General features: G+C 43.8%; 1 protein-coding gene across 1 annotated transcript in view; it reads right to left on the reverse strand.

Annotated features, from left to right (window-relative positions):
* The window catches only part of LOC144698165 (uncharacterized), a 224,551-nt gene extending 220,925 nt beyond the window's left edge, over window positions 1-3,626 (reverse strand). The window contains exon 1 of the mRNA XM_078570108.1: window positions 2,244-3,626. Within this exon, the coding sequence (XP_078426234.1) occupies window positions 2,404-3,615 (1,212 nt within the window). The 5' untranslated portion in view covers window positions 3,616-3,626 and the 3' untranslated portion in view covers window positions 2,244-2,403. The remainder of the gene's footprint in view (window positions 1-2,243) is intronic.
* Between the last annotated feature and the right edge of the window lie 12,507 nt (window positions 3,627-16,133).

The raw sequence follows: 16,133 nt of genomic DNA on the forward strand, positions 1-16,133 counted from the left end.
CTGTCCACCTCTGCCTTAAAAATATTCAAAGGCTCTGCTTCCACTGCCTTTTTAGGAAGAGATTCCCAAAGACTCAAGACCCTGAGAATGAAAAAAAATTCGCCTCATCTCCGTTTTACATGGGCGACCCCTTATTTTAAACAGTGACCCCTAGTTCTAGATTCTCCCACAAGAGGAAACATCCTCTCTACGTGCACCCTTAGACAACCCACCCATTCCAAGTATTCATCTAATAAACCTTCTCTGAACCTCTTACAACACATTTACATCCTTCCTTAAATAAGGCGACCAATACTGTACACAATACACCAAACATGATCTCACTGGTGCCCTGTATAGCTGAAGCATAACTTCCATACATTTGTATTCAATGTCTCTCGCAATAAATGATAACATTCTATTAGTTCTCCCAATTACTTACTATTTCTCCTTTTATCTTTCTCTCAGCACTGTATCTGTGTATTTAACGCTATCTGCAGTTTAACTTATTAATGCACTGGACCATGCCTCTATATACACTACAATTGAGCTTTTCTCAGTTATTACTGCACTAGACTATGTCTCTATCTCTATTACATTATATGATGCTTCATTTATTAATGCACATAGCCGTGCCTCTATATATACTGCAAGTGACAATTCCTGAGCTGCTGTTGCATTGCACAAAGTCTCCGTTTGTATTATATTAGGATTTACCTGACAACCAACTTGTGAGAAAAGTTATTGCTCATTGAATAAAAGGGACAGAAGCAATGTGGATACCAAATTAGCTGAAAAAAAGGAAGCAGGGAGTAATGGTGAATGGATGCTTTTCGGGCTGGAGGAAGGTTTATAGTCGAGTTTCCCTGGGGTCGGCATTGGGACACTTGATTTTCCCGATATATGTTAACGATCTAGACCTTGGTGTGCAGGGGACAATTTGAAAGATTGCGGTTGATACGAAGCTTGGGAGTGTTACGAACTGTTGGGAGTGCTGTAAACTGCCAGGAGAACGGTGTGGAACTTCAAGAGGACACAGACAAGTTTGTGGCTTGGGCAGATAGGTGGCAGATGAAGGTCAATGTGGAGAAGTTTGAGGTTCTGCATTTTGGGAGGAGGCACATGGACAGACAATATAAAATAAGGGATGGAGTTTTGAAAGGAGTGCAGGAGCAGAAAGACTTGGGCGTCTTTATGCATAGATCATCGAAAGTGGCAGGACAGGTGGAGAGAGCAGATACTAAAGCATATAATATCCTGGGCTCTATTAATAGGGGCATAGAGTACAAGAGCAGGGAGGTTATGCGGAATTTATATAAGGCCCTCGTTAGACCTCAGCTGGAAAATTGTGTACCATCCTTGGTACCATATTAAAGGAAGGAGATGAAGATATTGAAGAGAGTGCTGAAGAGGTTTACAAGAATATTCCCAGAGATGAGAAACTTCAGTTATCAGCGTAGATTGGAGAAGTTGGGAATGTGTTCCATGGAGGGGAGAAGGCTGAGAGAAGATTTGAATGAAGTTTTAAAAATCATGAGTGGGCTGGACAGAGTAGAAGAAACTGTTCCCATTCGTAAAAGGATAAAGAACGAGAGGGCACAGGTTTAAAGTGATTTGCAAAAGAAGCAAATGTGATGTGAGAAAAAAACTTTTTCACACAACGAGTGGTTCGGGTCTGGAATACACTGCCTGGAAGTATGAGGGAGGCAGGTTCAATTGAGGCATTCAAGAGGGCATTAAATGATTATTTGAATAGAAACAAGTGCAAGGGTGCGGAAAAAAGCCAGGGCAATGGCACTAGGTCAGAATGCTCATTTGGAGAGCCGATGCAGACAAGATGGGCCGAATGGCCTCCTTCTGTGCCGTTAAAGTTCTGTGATTCCATAATACTGTGATATTACTGTATTAGGCTGCTTCATTCATTACTGTACTCTTCTATGTCTCACCTTATATTATAAAGGTCCTATACCATTTATTAATATACTAGACCAAGTCTCAGTTATTATTGCACTATAAAAGGTCTCTGTTAACTGGATAGAGTTGGAGAGAGAGCCAGGTAGATAGGTGGGTATTAATTTTAAAAATGTTATAATATCTTGTAGGTAAAAACGTTTTGGAAGAAACATTTAGTCTTGTTACTAACTATGAGACGTTGTGTGCAATTTTTAATTACTCTAGTGTGATGTGTGTAATTTTTTTTTTGTAAAAATATACTTTATTCATAAAAAATCTTCAATCACATTCAAAACCATTTCAAAAACAACATTACAAGGGTACAATCCAGGTTAAACTTTTACAAAATGTATCACCAGGTGCATCAGTACAAACAATATTACAATCATTTACAGCCTTTCATTTTGATCTGTACAGCCCGAGGGGCTCTAAACAGTTCCCAGTCTCTCGGTGCGCTGTGGTAGAAAGGTCTTAGACAGCGACCCTTCCCCATTGCGCCTTTGCGGCAGCTGCCCCAAGCTTTAGTGCGTCCCTCAGCACGTAGTCCTGGACTTTGGATTGTGCCAGTCCGCAACAATCGGTCGGGGACAACTCTTTGTGCTGGAAGACCAACAAGTTTCGGGCAGACCAAAGCGCCTCTTTCACCGAGTTGATGATCCTCCAGCTGCAGTCGATGTTTGTCTCGGTGTGTGTCCCTGGGAACAGCCCGTAGAGCACAGAGTCCTGTGTCACAGAACTGCTCGGGATGAACCTCGACAGCAACCACTGCATCTCTCTCCAGACTTTCTTTGCAAAGGCACAATCCACAAGGAGGTGAACAACGGTCTCTTCCCCACCACAGCCACCTCGAGGGCAACGTGCAGAGGGGGTGAGACTCCTGGCGTGTAGGAAGGATCTGACGGGGAGGGCCTTTCTCACCACCAGCCAAGCTACGTCTTGGTGCTTGTTGGAAAGTTCTGGCGATGAGGCATTCTGCCAAATGACTTTGACAGTCTGCTCGGGGAACCATCCCACAGGGTCCACCCTCTCCTTTTCCCTCAGGGCCTCTAGGACGTTACGTGCTGACCACTGCCTGATGGACTTGTGGTCAAAGGTGTTTTTCTGCATAAATTTTTCCACCAGGGACAGGTGGTACGGCACGGTCCAACTACTTGGAGCGTTCCGCGGCAGCGTGGCCAGACCCATCCTTCGCAACACCGGGGACAGGTAGAACCTCAGCACGTAGTGACACTTGGTGTTTGCGTACTGAGGGTCTACGCACCGCTTGATGCAGCCACACACAAAGGTGGCCATCAGTATGAGGGCGATGTTGGGCACGTTTTTTCCCCCTTTATCTAGAGGCTTGTACATCGCGTCCCTGCAGACACGATCCATTTTCGACCTCCAGATAAAGCGGAAGATGGCTCGAGTGATCGCCATCGCGCAGGAGTGTGGAATGGGCCAGACCTGCGCCACGTACAGCAACAGCGAGAGTACCTCACACCTGATGACCAGGTTCTTACCCGCAATGGAGAGGGAGCGTCGCTCCCACATGCCCAGTTTCCTTTTCACCATAGCCACTCGCTCCTTCCAGTTTCTAACGCATGCCCCGGTCCCTCCGAACCATATCCCCAGCACCTTCAGGCCGTCAGCCCTGACAGTGAAGGGGACAAAGGATCGGTCAGCCCACTTCCCAAAGAACATGGCCTCGCTCTTCCCACGATTTACCTTGGCTCCCGAGGCCAGTTCGAACTGGTCGCAGACGTGCATCAGTCTGCGCACCGACAGCGGATCCGAGCAGAAAACGGCGACGTCGTCCATGTACAGGGAGGCTTTTACCTGAGTGCCTCCACTGCCTGGGATCGTCACTCCTCTTATGCCCGGATCCTTCCTGATGGACTCGGCAAAGGGTTCTATGCAGCACACGAAAAGGACAGGCGAGAGAGGACAGCCCTGCCTGAGTCCAGATTTGATCGGAAAGCTATCTGTTTCCCACCCATTGATTGAGACTGCGCTACTGATGTTAGTGTAGAGCAGTTGGATCCAATTTCGAATTCCCTCCCCAAAGCCCATTTTGGAGAGCACATCCCCCATGTAGGTGTGCGATATTCTGTCAAAGGCCTTCTCCTGATCCAAGCTGATGAGGCAGGTATCCACACCCCTGTCCTGTACATAGGCAATCGTATCCCTGAGCAGCGCCAGGCTGTCAGAGATCTTCCTGCCTGGCACAGAGCAGGTCTGGTCAGGGTGAATCACCAATTCCAGAGCGGATTTGACCCGGTTGGCGATGACCTTGGACAGAATCTTATAGTCCACATTCAACAGTGAAATGGGTCGCCAATTTCTAATTTCCTCCCTTTCCCCCTTGTGCTTGTAGATGAGGGTGATGATGCCTTTCCTCATGGATTCTGACATGCTGCCGGCCAGGAGCATACTCTCGTACACTTCTAGCAGGTCTGGGCCGATCAAGTCCCACAGAGCCGAATACAACTCCGCCGGCAGGCCGTCGCTTCCGGGGGTTTTACTCTTCTCGAAGGACTCGAGGGCCTTAGTCAGTTCGTCAGGAGTTAGCGGTTTGTCTAGGCTCTCCCGCGTACTGTGGTCTAAGACCTCCGTGATAGAGGACAGGAAGGACTGGGAGGCCGTGCTGTCCGTGGGCTTCACGTCATACAGTCCGGCATAAAAGGATTTGCTGATCCTCAGAATGTCGGACCGTGATGACTTTACTGAGCCGTCTTCTTCCTTCAGGCTGCTGATCACAGAGCGCTCTCTGTGTACCTTTTGGAAGAAGAAACGTGAGCACGTCTCATCCTGCTCCACGGAGCGGACTCTGGAACGGAAGATGATCTTGGAGGCCTCCGAGGCAAAGTGCGAGGCTTGCTGGCCCTTCACCTCTTGGAGCTCCTCCTTGACATCGACCCCCATCGACCGCAGCCGGAGCAGATTCTGCATCTTTTCCTGGAGTCGGGACATTTCCCTCTGTTCCTTTCTAGCTTTCTGGGTGCCTTTGCGGATGAAAAACCTCTTGATGCTTCCCTTGATCACTTCCCACCAGTGTGTCAGGGACTCAAAGAGGGGTTTCACGGTTCTCCAACCTTTGTAATCCCTCTTGAGCTCCTCAATGTTCTCTGGGGTCAGCAGTTGCACATTTAGCTTCCATGCCCCCCTGCCCACCCTCAGGTCTTCCTCCAAGTGGCAGTCCGCCAGTAGGAGGCAGTGGTCAGAGAAGAACACCGGCTTGACGTCGGTGGATCTGACTGTGAATGCACGGGACACAAACAGGAAGTCTATCCTGGAACGAATGGACCCGTCTGGCCGCGACCAGGTGTATCTACGCTGCGCTCCGTCTGCAGTGTGATGTGTGTAATGTTTGTGTTGAAAGGTTGGGGTGAATCTTGTAACAGTCCCTTCATCAATGAGATTGAGGAATAGAAATAAAGGTGAACCACATTACACTGCACATTGCACAACTTAGTCACAAACTGCATTGTGTTGGAGATGAATAATTCATACTTGAGTTGATCAGTGGCAATTGCTCACAGTTTTCTTTAATTTCCAGATACTTTTCACTTTGCCGATAGGAATTTCTGTTTGCTTTTGGCGTGGCCACTGATTGTGAGAGACAGGGTCTGAAGCCGCAACCTCAGGCGAATGGGCGGCCACAGGCTCCGAATAACCAATGTTCTTGTGTGTGAAAGGTGTGTGTGTGTGTCACTGTGTGTGTGGCTGTGTGTCTGTGTGTGCCTGTGTCACTGTTTGTGTGTCTGTGTGTGTGGCTGTGCGTGTGAATGTGTGCAGCTGTATGTGTGGTTGTGGATGCGGGTACGTCTAGATCATATCATGCTTCATTGCTTGCAAAAGACATTATAATTATTTTTTAGCACGTTACGATAGTTTATTGAGAATATATCTATATGCTGCCTATGCTGTCGTTAATATTTATCGGTAATGCATTGTCTTGAGTGCTCTGGAAAGTAATGTCAAGCTGGACATTCCGTTGTCAAGGAAAATACATCTTTCAAATGAGTCACTGAACTTCTTACCTCTCTTCCTCTGTCTCAGACTACACCTAAATCAGTTAACCTCTCTTCCCTCTCTCAGACTTCACTTAACTCACTTACACAGACTCACAAGGGCCGGATCTGGCAGCTATGAGGAACCAATGTTTAAATCTTTTGCTTAAAGCACATTATCACTGAAAAGATTAAGCGCCAAAACCTCATCAGAGGAAAATTCAGTACCATAAAGACACCAGCTCACTCACTTAACCTCTCTCCTCTCTTTCTCTCAGGCAGCACCAAACCCTCTTAAAACTTTCCATTTCAGAATAACCCCCTGTGAGCGGTATTATTGTTTTAATTTCCCCACTTTTCTCCCAGTGATAACCTTCAGTCCATCTCGCCTTCAGTTAATATGTTATATCCAAAATAACCTCATATATTTAATTGTTTAAATTGGGAATGGAGGTGAATGCAATGCTGAGGCCGGCAGCAATCTGTGTGGTTGTTCTTGATGCTGTCAGAGTGAGTTCACCCTCACAGGCAGGAAGACTGTTCACGGTGATAACATGAAACTGACGCCTGCTGTTTCATTCTCAGGTAACACAACTTCCTGCTTCTCTGCTGCCGGTTCCAAACCGCACATCTCACTTCTGAGCAGAAAATAAATCCAGGGGCCACAATCTGGTGAGAACATCTGTCAAGGCGGCCTATATCTGGCTACAGAGTCAGGGCAGAGTCACACAGATCACATTGCGGTGACATTTACAAATGAGCCTGTGTGATCCGTTTAGAGCTTCCATTTCCAGGACATCACTGGATGGTCCTCCCTCGAGTCCCTGAAACAGGGAAATGAGATCTTGCTACCTTTCATTTTTCGTTGTCATGCTCCACCACCCGCCCCCACTCTAACTCCCCCTCCACACCCCACCAACACAGCCATCCGCCACCCGCCACGCACACACACTTCCCTGCACATACACGTTCCCTCGAAACTTGTCTCCTCTGATTCTCTGCAACATTCCGTCTCCCTTTTTCATTTTAAGCCTTAGTTTTATCTCTGTCTATCTCTCTGTGTATCTCTGTCCACCTCTCTGTGTGTCTATTAAATAGAAGCGTTCAAAATCATGAATGTTTCGATAGTGTGAATAAAGAGAGACTATTTCATCTGGTAGGAGGGTCGGTAACCATGGGACGCAAATTTACTTTATTGAACAGGAAGACAGGAGGATAATTGTTTATTTTTTTAACACGGCTTGGAACTGGGACTGAACTGGAAACACAGCTTGAAAGGGTGATGGAATCAGACCAATAGTAACTTTGTAAAATGAATTCTATAAATACTTAAAGGGGTTAAAATTTGAAGGATGACAGGGAATGGGGTCAATTGAAATGCTCATCTATATCATTGTCCCAGCACCTTTTCTGTATCTACCTCTGTCCCTCATTGAGCCCAAATAAAATGCAATAATTATACAGCTTTCGTCTTCTGCTAATCCTGTCTTTTGACAGCGCTTGAGTGTGTGCGTGTCGATAATTGCCAGGAATCATTCAGAAGTTCACTACTGTTTACAAACGACTACTTTGAACAAAATAATAACACCGAATAGAGCTCGTTTAGTAGAAAGCACGATTATCTTTAACATTTTCGGCTCTGATTTTTCCTCTGGTGAGGTTTTGGTGTTCAATCCTTTCAGTCATCATGTGCCTCAAGCTGAAGGATAAACATTGGTTTCTACAAGCTGCCGGGTCCGGCCCTTGCGTGTCTGTGTAAATGGAGAACTGTCGGTAAGAATGAGAGGGAGCAGATTATTTTCTGTTCCTCTGACAGATGCAGCATTGACCCTGCAGATATCAGAAATCTCTGGAGTCCGCCATGATTGTCTTCCCCTTGGGTATAACAGCTCTCAGTCAGGTGGAGTCAGTCACACGGGCCTCTGTCATGATGTTTCCGCTCCTTTTTTACCACACAAATCCCTGGGTCACTCACCATAACACAGAAGCCTGCGCTAAGGCCCTAAACATCATTGCTTCCTCACACTTTCACACCCTATTACAGTCAGATGTTTATTAGATCCCCTGCCTCTCTTTATGTAAGATTACCAGCAGCCTCTGTTATTGACACACTGGAGCCGGTCTCTGTGATTATTATTGGACCAGGCCCCAGTCTGGCCCGGGCCCGGCAGTCAGAATTCCCTTTGCAAATCCAAGGAGGGAGATGTTGTTTGTATTTTTGGAGAGGGCGGGAAGGTCAAAGCAGCAACGATGTCACAGGAACCCGTCCTTTGCTGGATGGAGAAACTGTCCAGAGTTTCTCTGTCTTTAATTCCTCCTCCTGAGTGTAAGAAAATAATGGATAAAAGAACAGAAAGGCTGACATATAAACTCTCACCATGAGCACTGGCCGTTATTAAATGGTCAACTCACTGGATTGAAGCTTCAACCCACAACCGTTTGACCCAGGGGTAAAAGTGACGCTAGTTCGTCAATGCTGACATGATGTATCCCCAGTTCCCATTGCATTAGTACAATGGCAACATATTACAGATGCTAGAAATCTAAAATAAAAACCGAATATGCTGGAAATCTTCAACAGGTCAGACAGCAGGTGTCGAGCCTATTTGTTTTCGGGATCGTCATATTCTTTGCAGCCTTGGGGAAAGTGTGGAGAGGCGGGAGGATTTTGGAGGCTAATTAAAAACCGGCGTCTGTCACATGAACACTCTTCCCGTGGTGAACGGAGCCTGGAGTGGAACCTGAACACAGATCTTACGGCTCAAAAGCAGGAGGACCACCAACTGTACCACTCGGAAGTGCAGTGGCTGTGGAGAGAAATAGAGTCAAAATTTCTAATCGATGACCCCGTCTGCTGAAGGGTCATCGCCATGAAACGTTCACTCTGGTTATCGCCACAGATTCTGCCTGACCTGCAGAGTGATTCCAGAATGTTATGTTTTATTTGCTATTACACTAGACTGTGTCAGTGTTATTACACTAACTCCATCCCATTCATATTTCAGTGGTGCTTGACTCTGTTATTGGGCATTAGGCAAAAGATTTGCTATTGTATCAATTGGCGCTGCCTCAGACACACTATTATATCAGACCCAACTTCGATTTGGGTGGATCAGGTGCTGACTGTGTTGTTATCACACTGGACCCAGTGATGTATTCAGTGATGCACTGCAACCTGCTATTCTCTGTTATCATCAAACATTGCACCTTTTACACATAGCTTTACCGTTTTTAATCTGTTCCCTATGTCCAATCTCATTGTATAAAACGCTGTCTCTGTAATTGTTGCACGAAGAGCCTACATGTCATTCAAATTCTAATGCAAACCTCTCTCATTATTTCTGAAAACCTTGTGCCGATCAGTTTTCAATAGTAACCTGATTCTGATATTGTTGACGTTGACCCTGTTTCTGCTAGTGATTCGCCATGACCTCTTTCAGTTGTTATTTTATACAAAGTGTTTTTGTTATTATGATCACACAAATATCGGTTCATTCAATGTTATACCAAGTCCTCCCTCTCTCTTATTCCTGAACTAGCCAATTTCTCTCTTTATATGACTCCTTGGGCCAATTTGTGTTATCACCGCACTAGCACATGCCTCTGTCTGTACTATACTAGGTATTGTGCCTGTTATTACTTACATTAGATGATACCTATGTTTATATTACACCAGGTCCTGTCTCTGATATTACTGCACAAGCCCATATCCCTGGTTATATAACACCAGGTCTTGTCTCTGTTATTACATCATTAGCCAATATCTCCTCTTATATTAAGCCAGATATTGTCTCTGTTATTAATGCAGTAGTCCATATCTCTGCTTATGTTACACCAGGTCCGGTGTATGATATGACTGCACGAGCCCATATCCTTGGTTATATAACACCAGGTCTTGTCTCTGTTATTATTTCATTAGTCGATATCTCCTTTTATATTAAACCAGATACTGTCTCTGTTATCAATGCAGGAACCCATATCTCTGCTTATGTTACATCAAGTTCGGTCTCTGTTTATGCTCGAATAGGCCCTGGTTTAAATTCGTTAAGATTACATTGTATATACAACCTGCAGTTAAACCAATCCGTCCAAACATGATTCGAGTGGTTGTGGTGGCATTTGTGAAGATAACAGTTTAAAAAGTGGAAATAGAAATAGTGAAAGTCTCTGGAGAGCAACAGGAGTTTCAATCCTTCCCATCAACCGGAACAATATATCGGGGAATTACAGGTGTATTAGTCTCATGCCAGGTGTAGGTAAAGTTTTATTTTTGCCATCACTTGCACAAATCATCATACATTCGAAATTATCAGGAGCTTCTGTGAGGTATTGAGGTGATCATTTGTTAATAAACTACGAGTTATTCTGGATGTGATTTACTCCGCTTTCCAACTGATCACCGAAGACAGATAAAGCACCTTAGAAACGAAATCGTCAGTCTGACATCACTTTATAAACAAATGCGCACAACAGACTGGTTATCAATAAATACTTACAGTGTTAAACAATCTACAATTTAACTAAATGCATAGTTTTGGATTTGAACACAATCACTGAAGGCAGGAATGGACTGAAAGTTAGCACTGGGAGGAATGAAGGGAAATTACTAACAAAAAATTCTCCAAAGAGTGTTATTAGATAATGGGATATTCAAAATAAATAAGGGACTGTCTCAGAGAGAGAGAGAGCGGGGGTGTGGGGGTGCGGGAGTTAGGTGGTGGGTGGAGTGAGAGCGAGAGAGAGAGAAAGAAAGGTTGAGAGAGAGAAAGAGAGAGAAGAGGTTCAGTGAGTTAGACGCTGCCTCAGACAGAGAAAGAAGGGACATTCAATGAGTTTGGTGATAAACATGCTCGTCTTAGTGACGAAAGTGTCAGTACGACATCACTTTCTAAGCAAAAGTACACAACGAAACATGTTATTAATAAATATTTACAGCACTAAATCATCCACAGTGACAGTTTGAGTAAAAGAAAATTAAATATTGAAACATTCGGGTAAAGATCATCATTTATCTTTGAGAAACGGCGGTATAAGCAAGAGGCATGTTTTTTTCCCATACGACACACATAACTGAACATATCTGATCTAATTTCTTTGACTAAAACTAAATGAAAATAACTATCAGGTGCTGCAAAGAACGGGCCATCCAATACCGCCCGTTTTAGGCCAACGCCAGGGAACAATTCCCACCTCAACATCTTTGTGTATAATATTATCTCTCCAACTCACAGTTGGAGACATTGACCACTGCAGTAATCACAGAGACATGGCCTAGCGTAGAAATAACTGAGGCAGGGTTAGCGCACTAAGCACTGGGTCAATTGATATTAATCCTCTCTCGGGGCTAGAACAGTAATGATTGATCCGGCACATGGATTAATAACACCCTAGACAAGGTCTGGTGCAATAATAACACAGACTGTCTATAGTGTAAGACAAACAAAAACATGATCAAGTGGAATAAAAACAGGGACAGGGCGAGTGTAATAAAAGGAGATGTATGGACTAGTGCAGCAGCAACTAAGACAGAGTTTAGCATTGTATATACAGACACAGGGCCGAGAGCAGTAATAACTGAGGGTTTTCCACATGTAATACAACCAGAGCCACGGCCGAATTCAGGGACAGCTGAGACGAGGCCGAGCACTGAAATAACTGAGGCAGGAACTGGTGTGATATTATCATAGACCTAATCCATTTCAATATAAATAAAGTCAGGGTCTGGGGCAGTAATACTGAGACAGGGCCGAGTGCACCAATTATTGATACAGCATCAACAGTAATACAAACGAAGGCTGGACCTAGTATCAGCAATTATTGAGCCAGGGTTTAGTTCAGTAATAACAGACTTGGCCTTGTGAAGTATAAACAGAGACATGGGGTCTACACAGAGATTTCTGTGTAACAATGACCGGGCCTATTTTAATATAAACAGAGGCAATGCCTAGTGTAATATAAACGGAGTTAGGGTCTGGTGTAATATAAACTGAGACAGGGTCTAGTGTGATATAAACTGAGACAGGATGTAGTGTAATATAAACTGAGACAGGGTCTAGCGTAATATAAACTGAGACAGGGTCTATTGTAATGTAAACAAAGATGTGCTCTAGTGTAATACAAACCGAGTCGGGCTCCAGTGTAATATTATCTGAGACGGGGTCTAATGTAACATAAACTGAGACAGGGTCGAGTGTTATATAAACTGAGATAGGGTCTAACAGAATCTAAGCAAAAAGGTGATGTAGTGTAAAAAAAACAAAGGCATGATGTAGTGTAGTAAAAAGTGAGGCAGTGCCGAGTGCAGTAATAATTGAGACAGTGTCTTGTGTAACATGAACATCGACATGGTCTAGTTCAGTAATAACTGAGGCAGGATCTAGTGAAAGGAAACTGACACGGGGTCTGCTGCAGTTTCACCTGATACAGGGCCTTGTCTAAAATAAACTGAGAGAGAGCTAGTGCAATAATTACCAACACAGGGCCTGGATTAATATAAACAGAGATGTGGGCAAGGGCAGCAATAAGAGAGAGGCACGGTATTATACAATAATAACAGTGACAGGGCATCGTGTGATATAAACAGAGACACAGACTGGTGCAGCGTTAGCCAAGGCATCCCCTAGTTTAGTATAAACGTGGCAGAGCCTAGTAGTGCAATAACAGAGACAGAACCTCGTGTCATGTAAACAGTAACATGTTCAGGTTTCGTATAAGTAGAGACAAGTACCAGTGCAGTAACAACTGAGACATGGACTATTGTTATATTAGCCAATACATGGTTTAGTGCAGTGATAACAGAGAAAATGTAGAGTGTAACATGGCCTTTGTCCTGTATATTGACTGAGATTGACCTATTATAGAAACAACTGAGACACAACCTGTTGTAATATGATCAGAGACATCACTGAGTGTAATATACACAGACAAAAGTCAAGTTTAATATGAACAGGGAAAGGGTTCAGTGCAGAAATGATTGAGACAGTGCTTGTTTCATGTCAGTATTCACTGTTTCACTGCCATCTACTGGACGGACTCTACTATTGCAGATTGTGTGAAAATGTCAATTTTAGTTGCTGCTTCCAACATTAATGATAGAATCATAGAATTCTTACAGCGCAGGAGGATGCCATTCGGCTACTCCTGTCTGTGCTAACCCTCTGAAAGAGTAATTGACCTTGCGTCACAGCTTTCTCCGTAGTCCAGCATCTTTTCTCTTTTCAGTTAAGGATCCAGTTTCGTTTTGAAAGTATCAATTGTCCCTCAATCCACCACACTGTCAGACAATGCATTCCAGATCCTAACCACTCACTGCGTGAAATTTTTTTCCTCTTGTCTCTATTGCTGCTTCTCCAGATTACTTTAAACCTGAGCCATCTGGTTCTCAATCCTTCCACCAATGGGAACAACTTCACCCTAACTACTCTGCCCAGACCCTTCATGATTTTTAATACCTCTATCAAATCTCCTCTAAAATTTCTCTCCTCAAACGAGATTAAAGCCAACTGCTCCACTCTTTATAAATAACTGGAGTTCTTCATCCCTGAAACAATTTCCATGAATCTTTCCTGTGCCCTCTCTCATGCCATCAAATTCTTCCAAAGGTGTGGTGCCCGCAATTGGATGCAATTCTCCAGTTGAGGCCTAACCAGTGTGACACACACGTTTAACATAACCTCTTTGCTTTTCTATATTTTTTCCTCTATTAATAAAGCTCAGGATGCTGCATGCTTTATTAATCGCGCTCTTTCAACTTGTCCTGCCACCTTCAATAATTTATACACATAAACACCCAGGTCACTCGGCTCCTGCAGCCCCTTTGGAATCATATCCTTACTTTTATATTGTCTCTCTGCGTTCTACCTACCAAAATGAACCAGTTTATGAATAAATATGATGAAAACTAGGCGTTGTAGCACTGACCCTTGGGCAACTTCATTATAACCCTTCCCCGAGTCCGAAAAGCAAACGTTCAAAACTACTGTTTGTTTCCTGGCACTCAATCCATGATGTTACCGTCCATTTTATTCCAGTGAGCTCTAACTTTGCTCACAGGTCTGTTTTGCGGCACTTCATCAAATGCCTTTCAGAGACCATGTCAACCACGTCAAAAGCATTACCCTCATCAACCATCGCTGCTATGTCATCAAAAAACTCAAGCAAGTTGGTTAAACTTGATTTTCCCTTAACAGATCTATGCTGTCTTAATTTATCAAGAAACCACTCCTACTGATGAATCGGCTCATTTCCTCCTGTGCGAACTTCCAATACTTATGGTGCAACTATGGCAGATTAACGTGGCTGATTTGTACACTTTAAGGTCAAGAAAGGAGCAAAGTGTCTCAATTCCTATTGATTAATTCATGAAGATCTTGTTTCAACCGAAGAATCTGGACTAAGGCGCACATTGTGGGAATGATGGGAACTTTAATGACAAACTCAACCGGTGTGAAGTGGGGAGAGATTTTTTCTTCATGGAACCACCTGAAATGTGGTGGTGGTGATTTTCTCCGATTCTGCAGGTGCTACAGAGCCTCCGCGGTCGGCAAGATGGGATCTTAAGCTGAAATATGTGTCTGTGTGAGTGCGCGCATCAGATTTACTTACAAGTGAAATCCACAAAGATAAATAACCAGTGTTACCTATTTTGCTCCAGGTTTTATTTTATTGAAAATGTATTTGCTGTTCGTTTAATATCGTTAACATTGATTGGGAAGACATTGAGCATCCCCTCACCAAGGAATACCTCTGTTCCTAATATTCAGTTGGAAATTGGACTAAATTATTCCAAGGATGGTGAGCATATACCCACCAGTCTCTGCGTTTCAGTTTTAAGTGCTTCGCTCAGCATTAAACAGGATCTCCTGACATAAACGTTGAGAGTGTGATAAGTTGTGCAAGTGATTGTAAATAATCAAACTACATATACCTGACCTGAATTTACTCAGGTTTAAAATCCCGATTTATTATTTCCCTTGCTTGGAACTTGCTGCTCTCCTGCAAGTTTCACACTATTTCTATTGCCGCGTTATTCCTTCTTACCTCGTTACATTCATCATTTCCGCCCCAATGCCTTCCAAATCCTCGGATATGATCTAGTGAAATAATAGTTAAAAAACAGCATTACATAATATAAAAGGCCTCATGCTCCAGAGTAATATAAGTGGGACAACTGGACAGAGTCTAATCCATTGTCAACGAAGACATGGTCTCCAATGGGCATAAAATGCAGGGCTATCGGGAAACAGCATGGGCGGTGGGGTGGGGGTGCGGTGGTGAGAGTGCATGAGATAAATTCGGTAGTTTTTTTTAAATGCTGGTATAATTCTGAGGAACTGAATGACCTCCTTCTCAGCCGGGACCACGGGTTCATTCTAGAAGTCTATGACTTATTGTCTCAATCTAACCCTTTTCATTTTGCACCTATAGTTCATAAAAAGGAAAAGGAATAAGAAGAAAAATATATATTACAGCTCCTTTCACGATCACCGGAGTGTTTTACAATGCACTTATGCTGTGTATTCACAGTTGTAATGTAGGAAATACACAGCACAGTTTGAGTACAGCAATCTCCCACAAACCGCAATATGATAATGACCAGGTAATCTGCCTCTTTGCGTATTTTTTTTATGTTTATTGACTGATAAATACTTGCTAAGGCACCGGGGATAACTCCCCTGCACTTCCAGATGGAATAGTACCATGGGAGCTTTCACACCGACCTGAGAGGACAGACGGCCTTCAGTTTAATGTCAGAGGGGAACATGCTGCCAACTGAGCCACAGCTGACAACCAAAGCTCCTTGTGAATGAATATATAGACAAAGAAGACATAAATAAATAGAAATCGAGGCACCCTATGATTCAAATTTCTGCATAGACACATAGTTAAATCTGACTGAATCCGGCCACAACGATATACAAAACCCTACTGAAGAGTCCCGCTGGTGGTACACGCACTGACTGTAGGTCTGACCTTAAGTCTAACAGAATTATTCCTTCATTGTGCGAGTTGTACTCTCAGATTCGACCATTTTGTGGGTTAGCCAGAACTTCACAGTAATTCGACTGATTTGTGGGCCAACTGGGTCATTTCCTTAAACAGAAGCGTATTCATTGGACCTTGAATCGTTCCATAATTGGAGATCGTTAATAGATTGTGAAACACCAATCGATTAGAAGTGGTGAAAGGATTGGGGATTATTGATACAGT

This window comes from Cetorhinus maximus, chromosome 23 (genome assembly GCF_964194155.1).
Source record: "Cetorhinus maximus chromosome 23, sCetMax3.hap1.1, whole genome shotgun sequence".
In the NCBI taxonomy this organism is placed as follows: domain Eukaryota; kingdom Metazoa; phylum Chordata; class Chondrichthyes; order Lamniformes; family Cetorhinidae; genus Cetorhinus; species Cetorhinus maximus.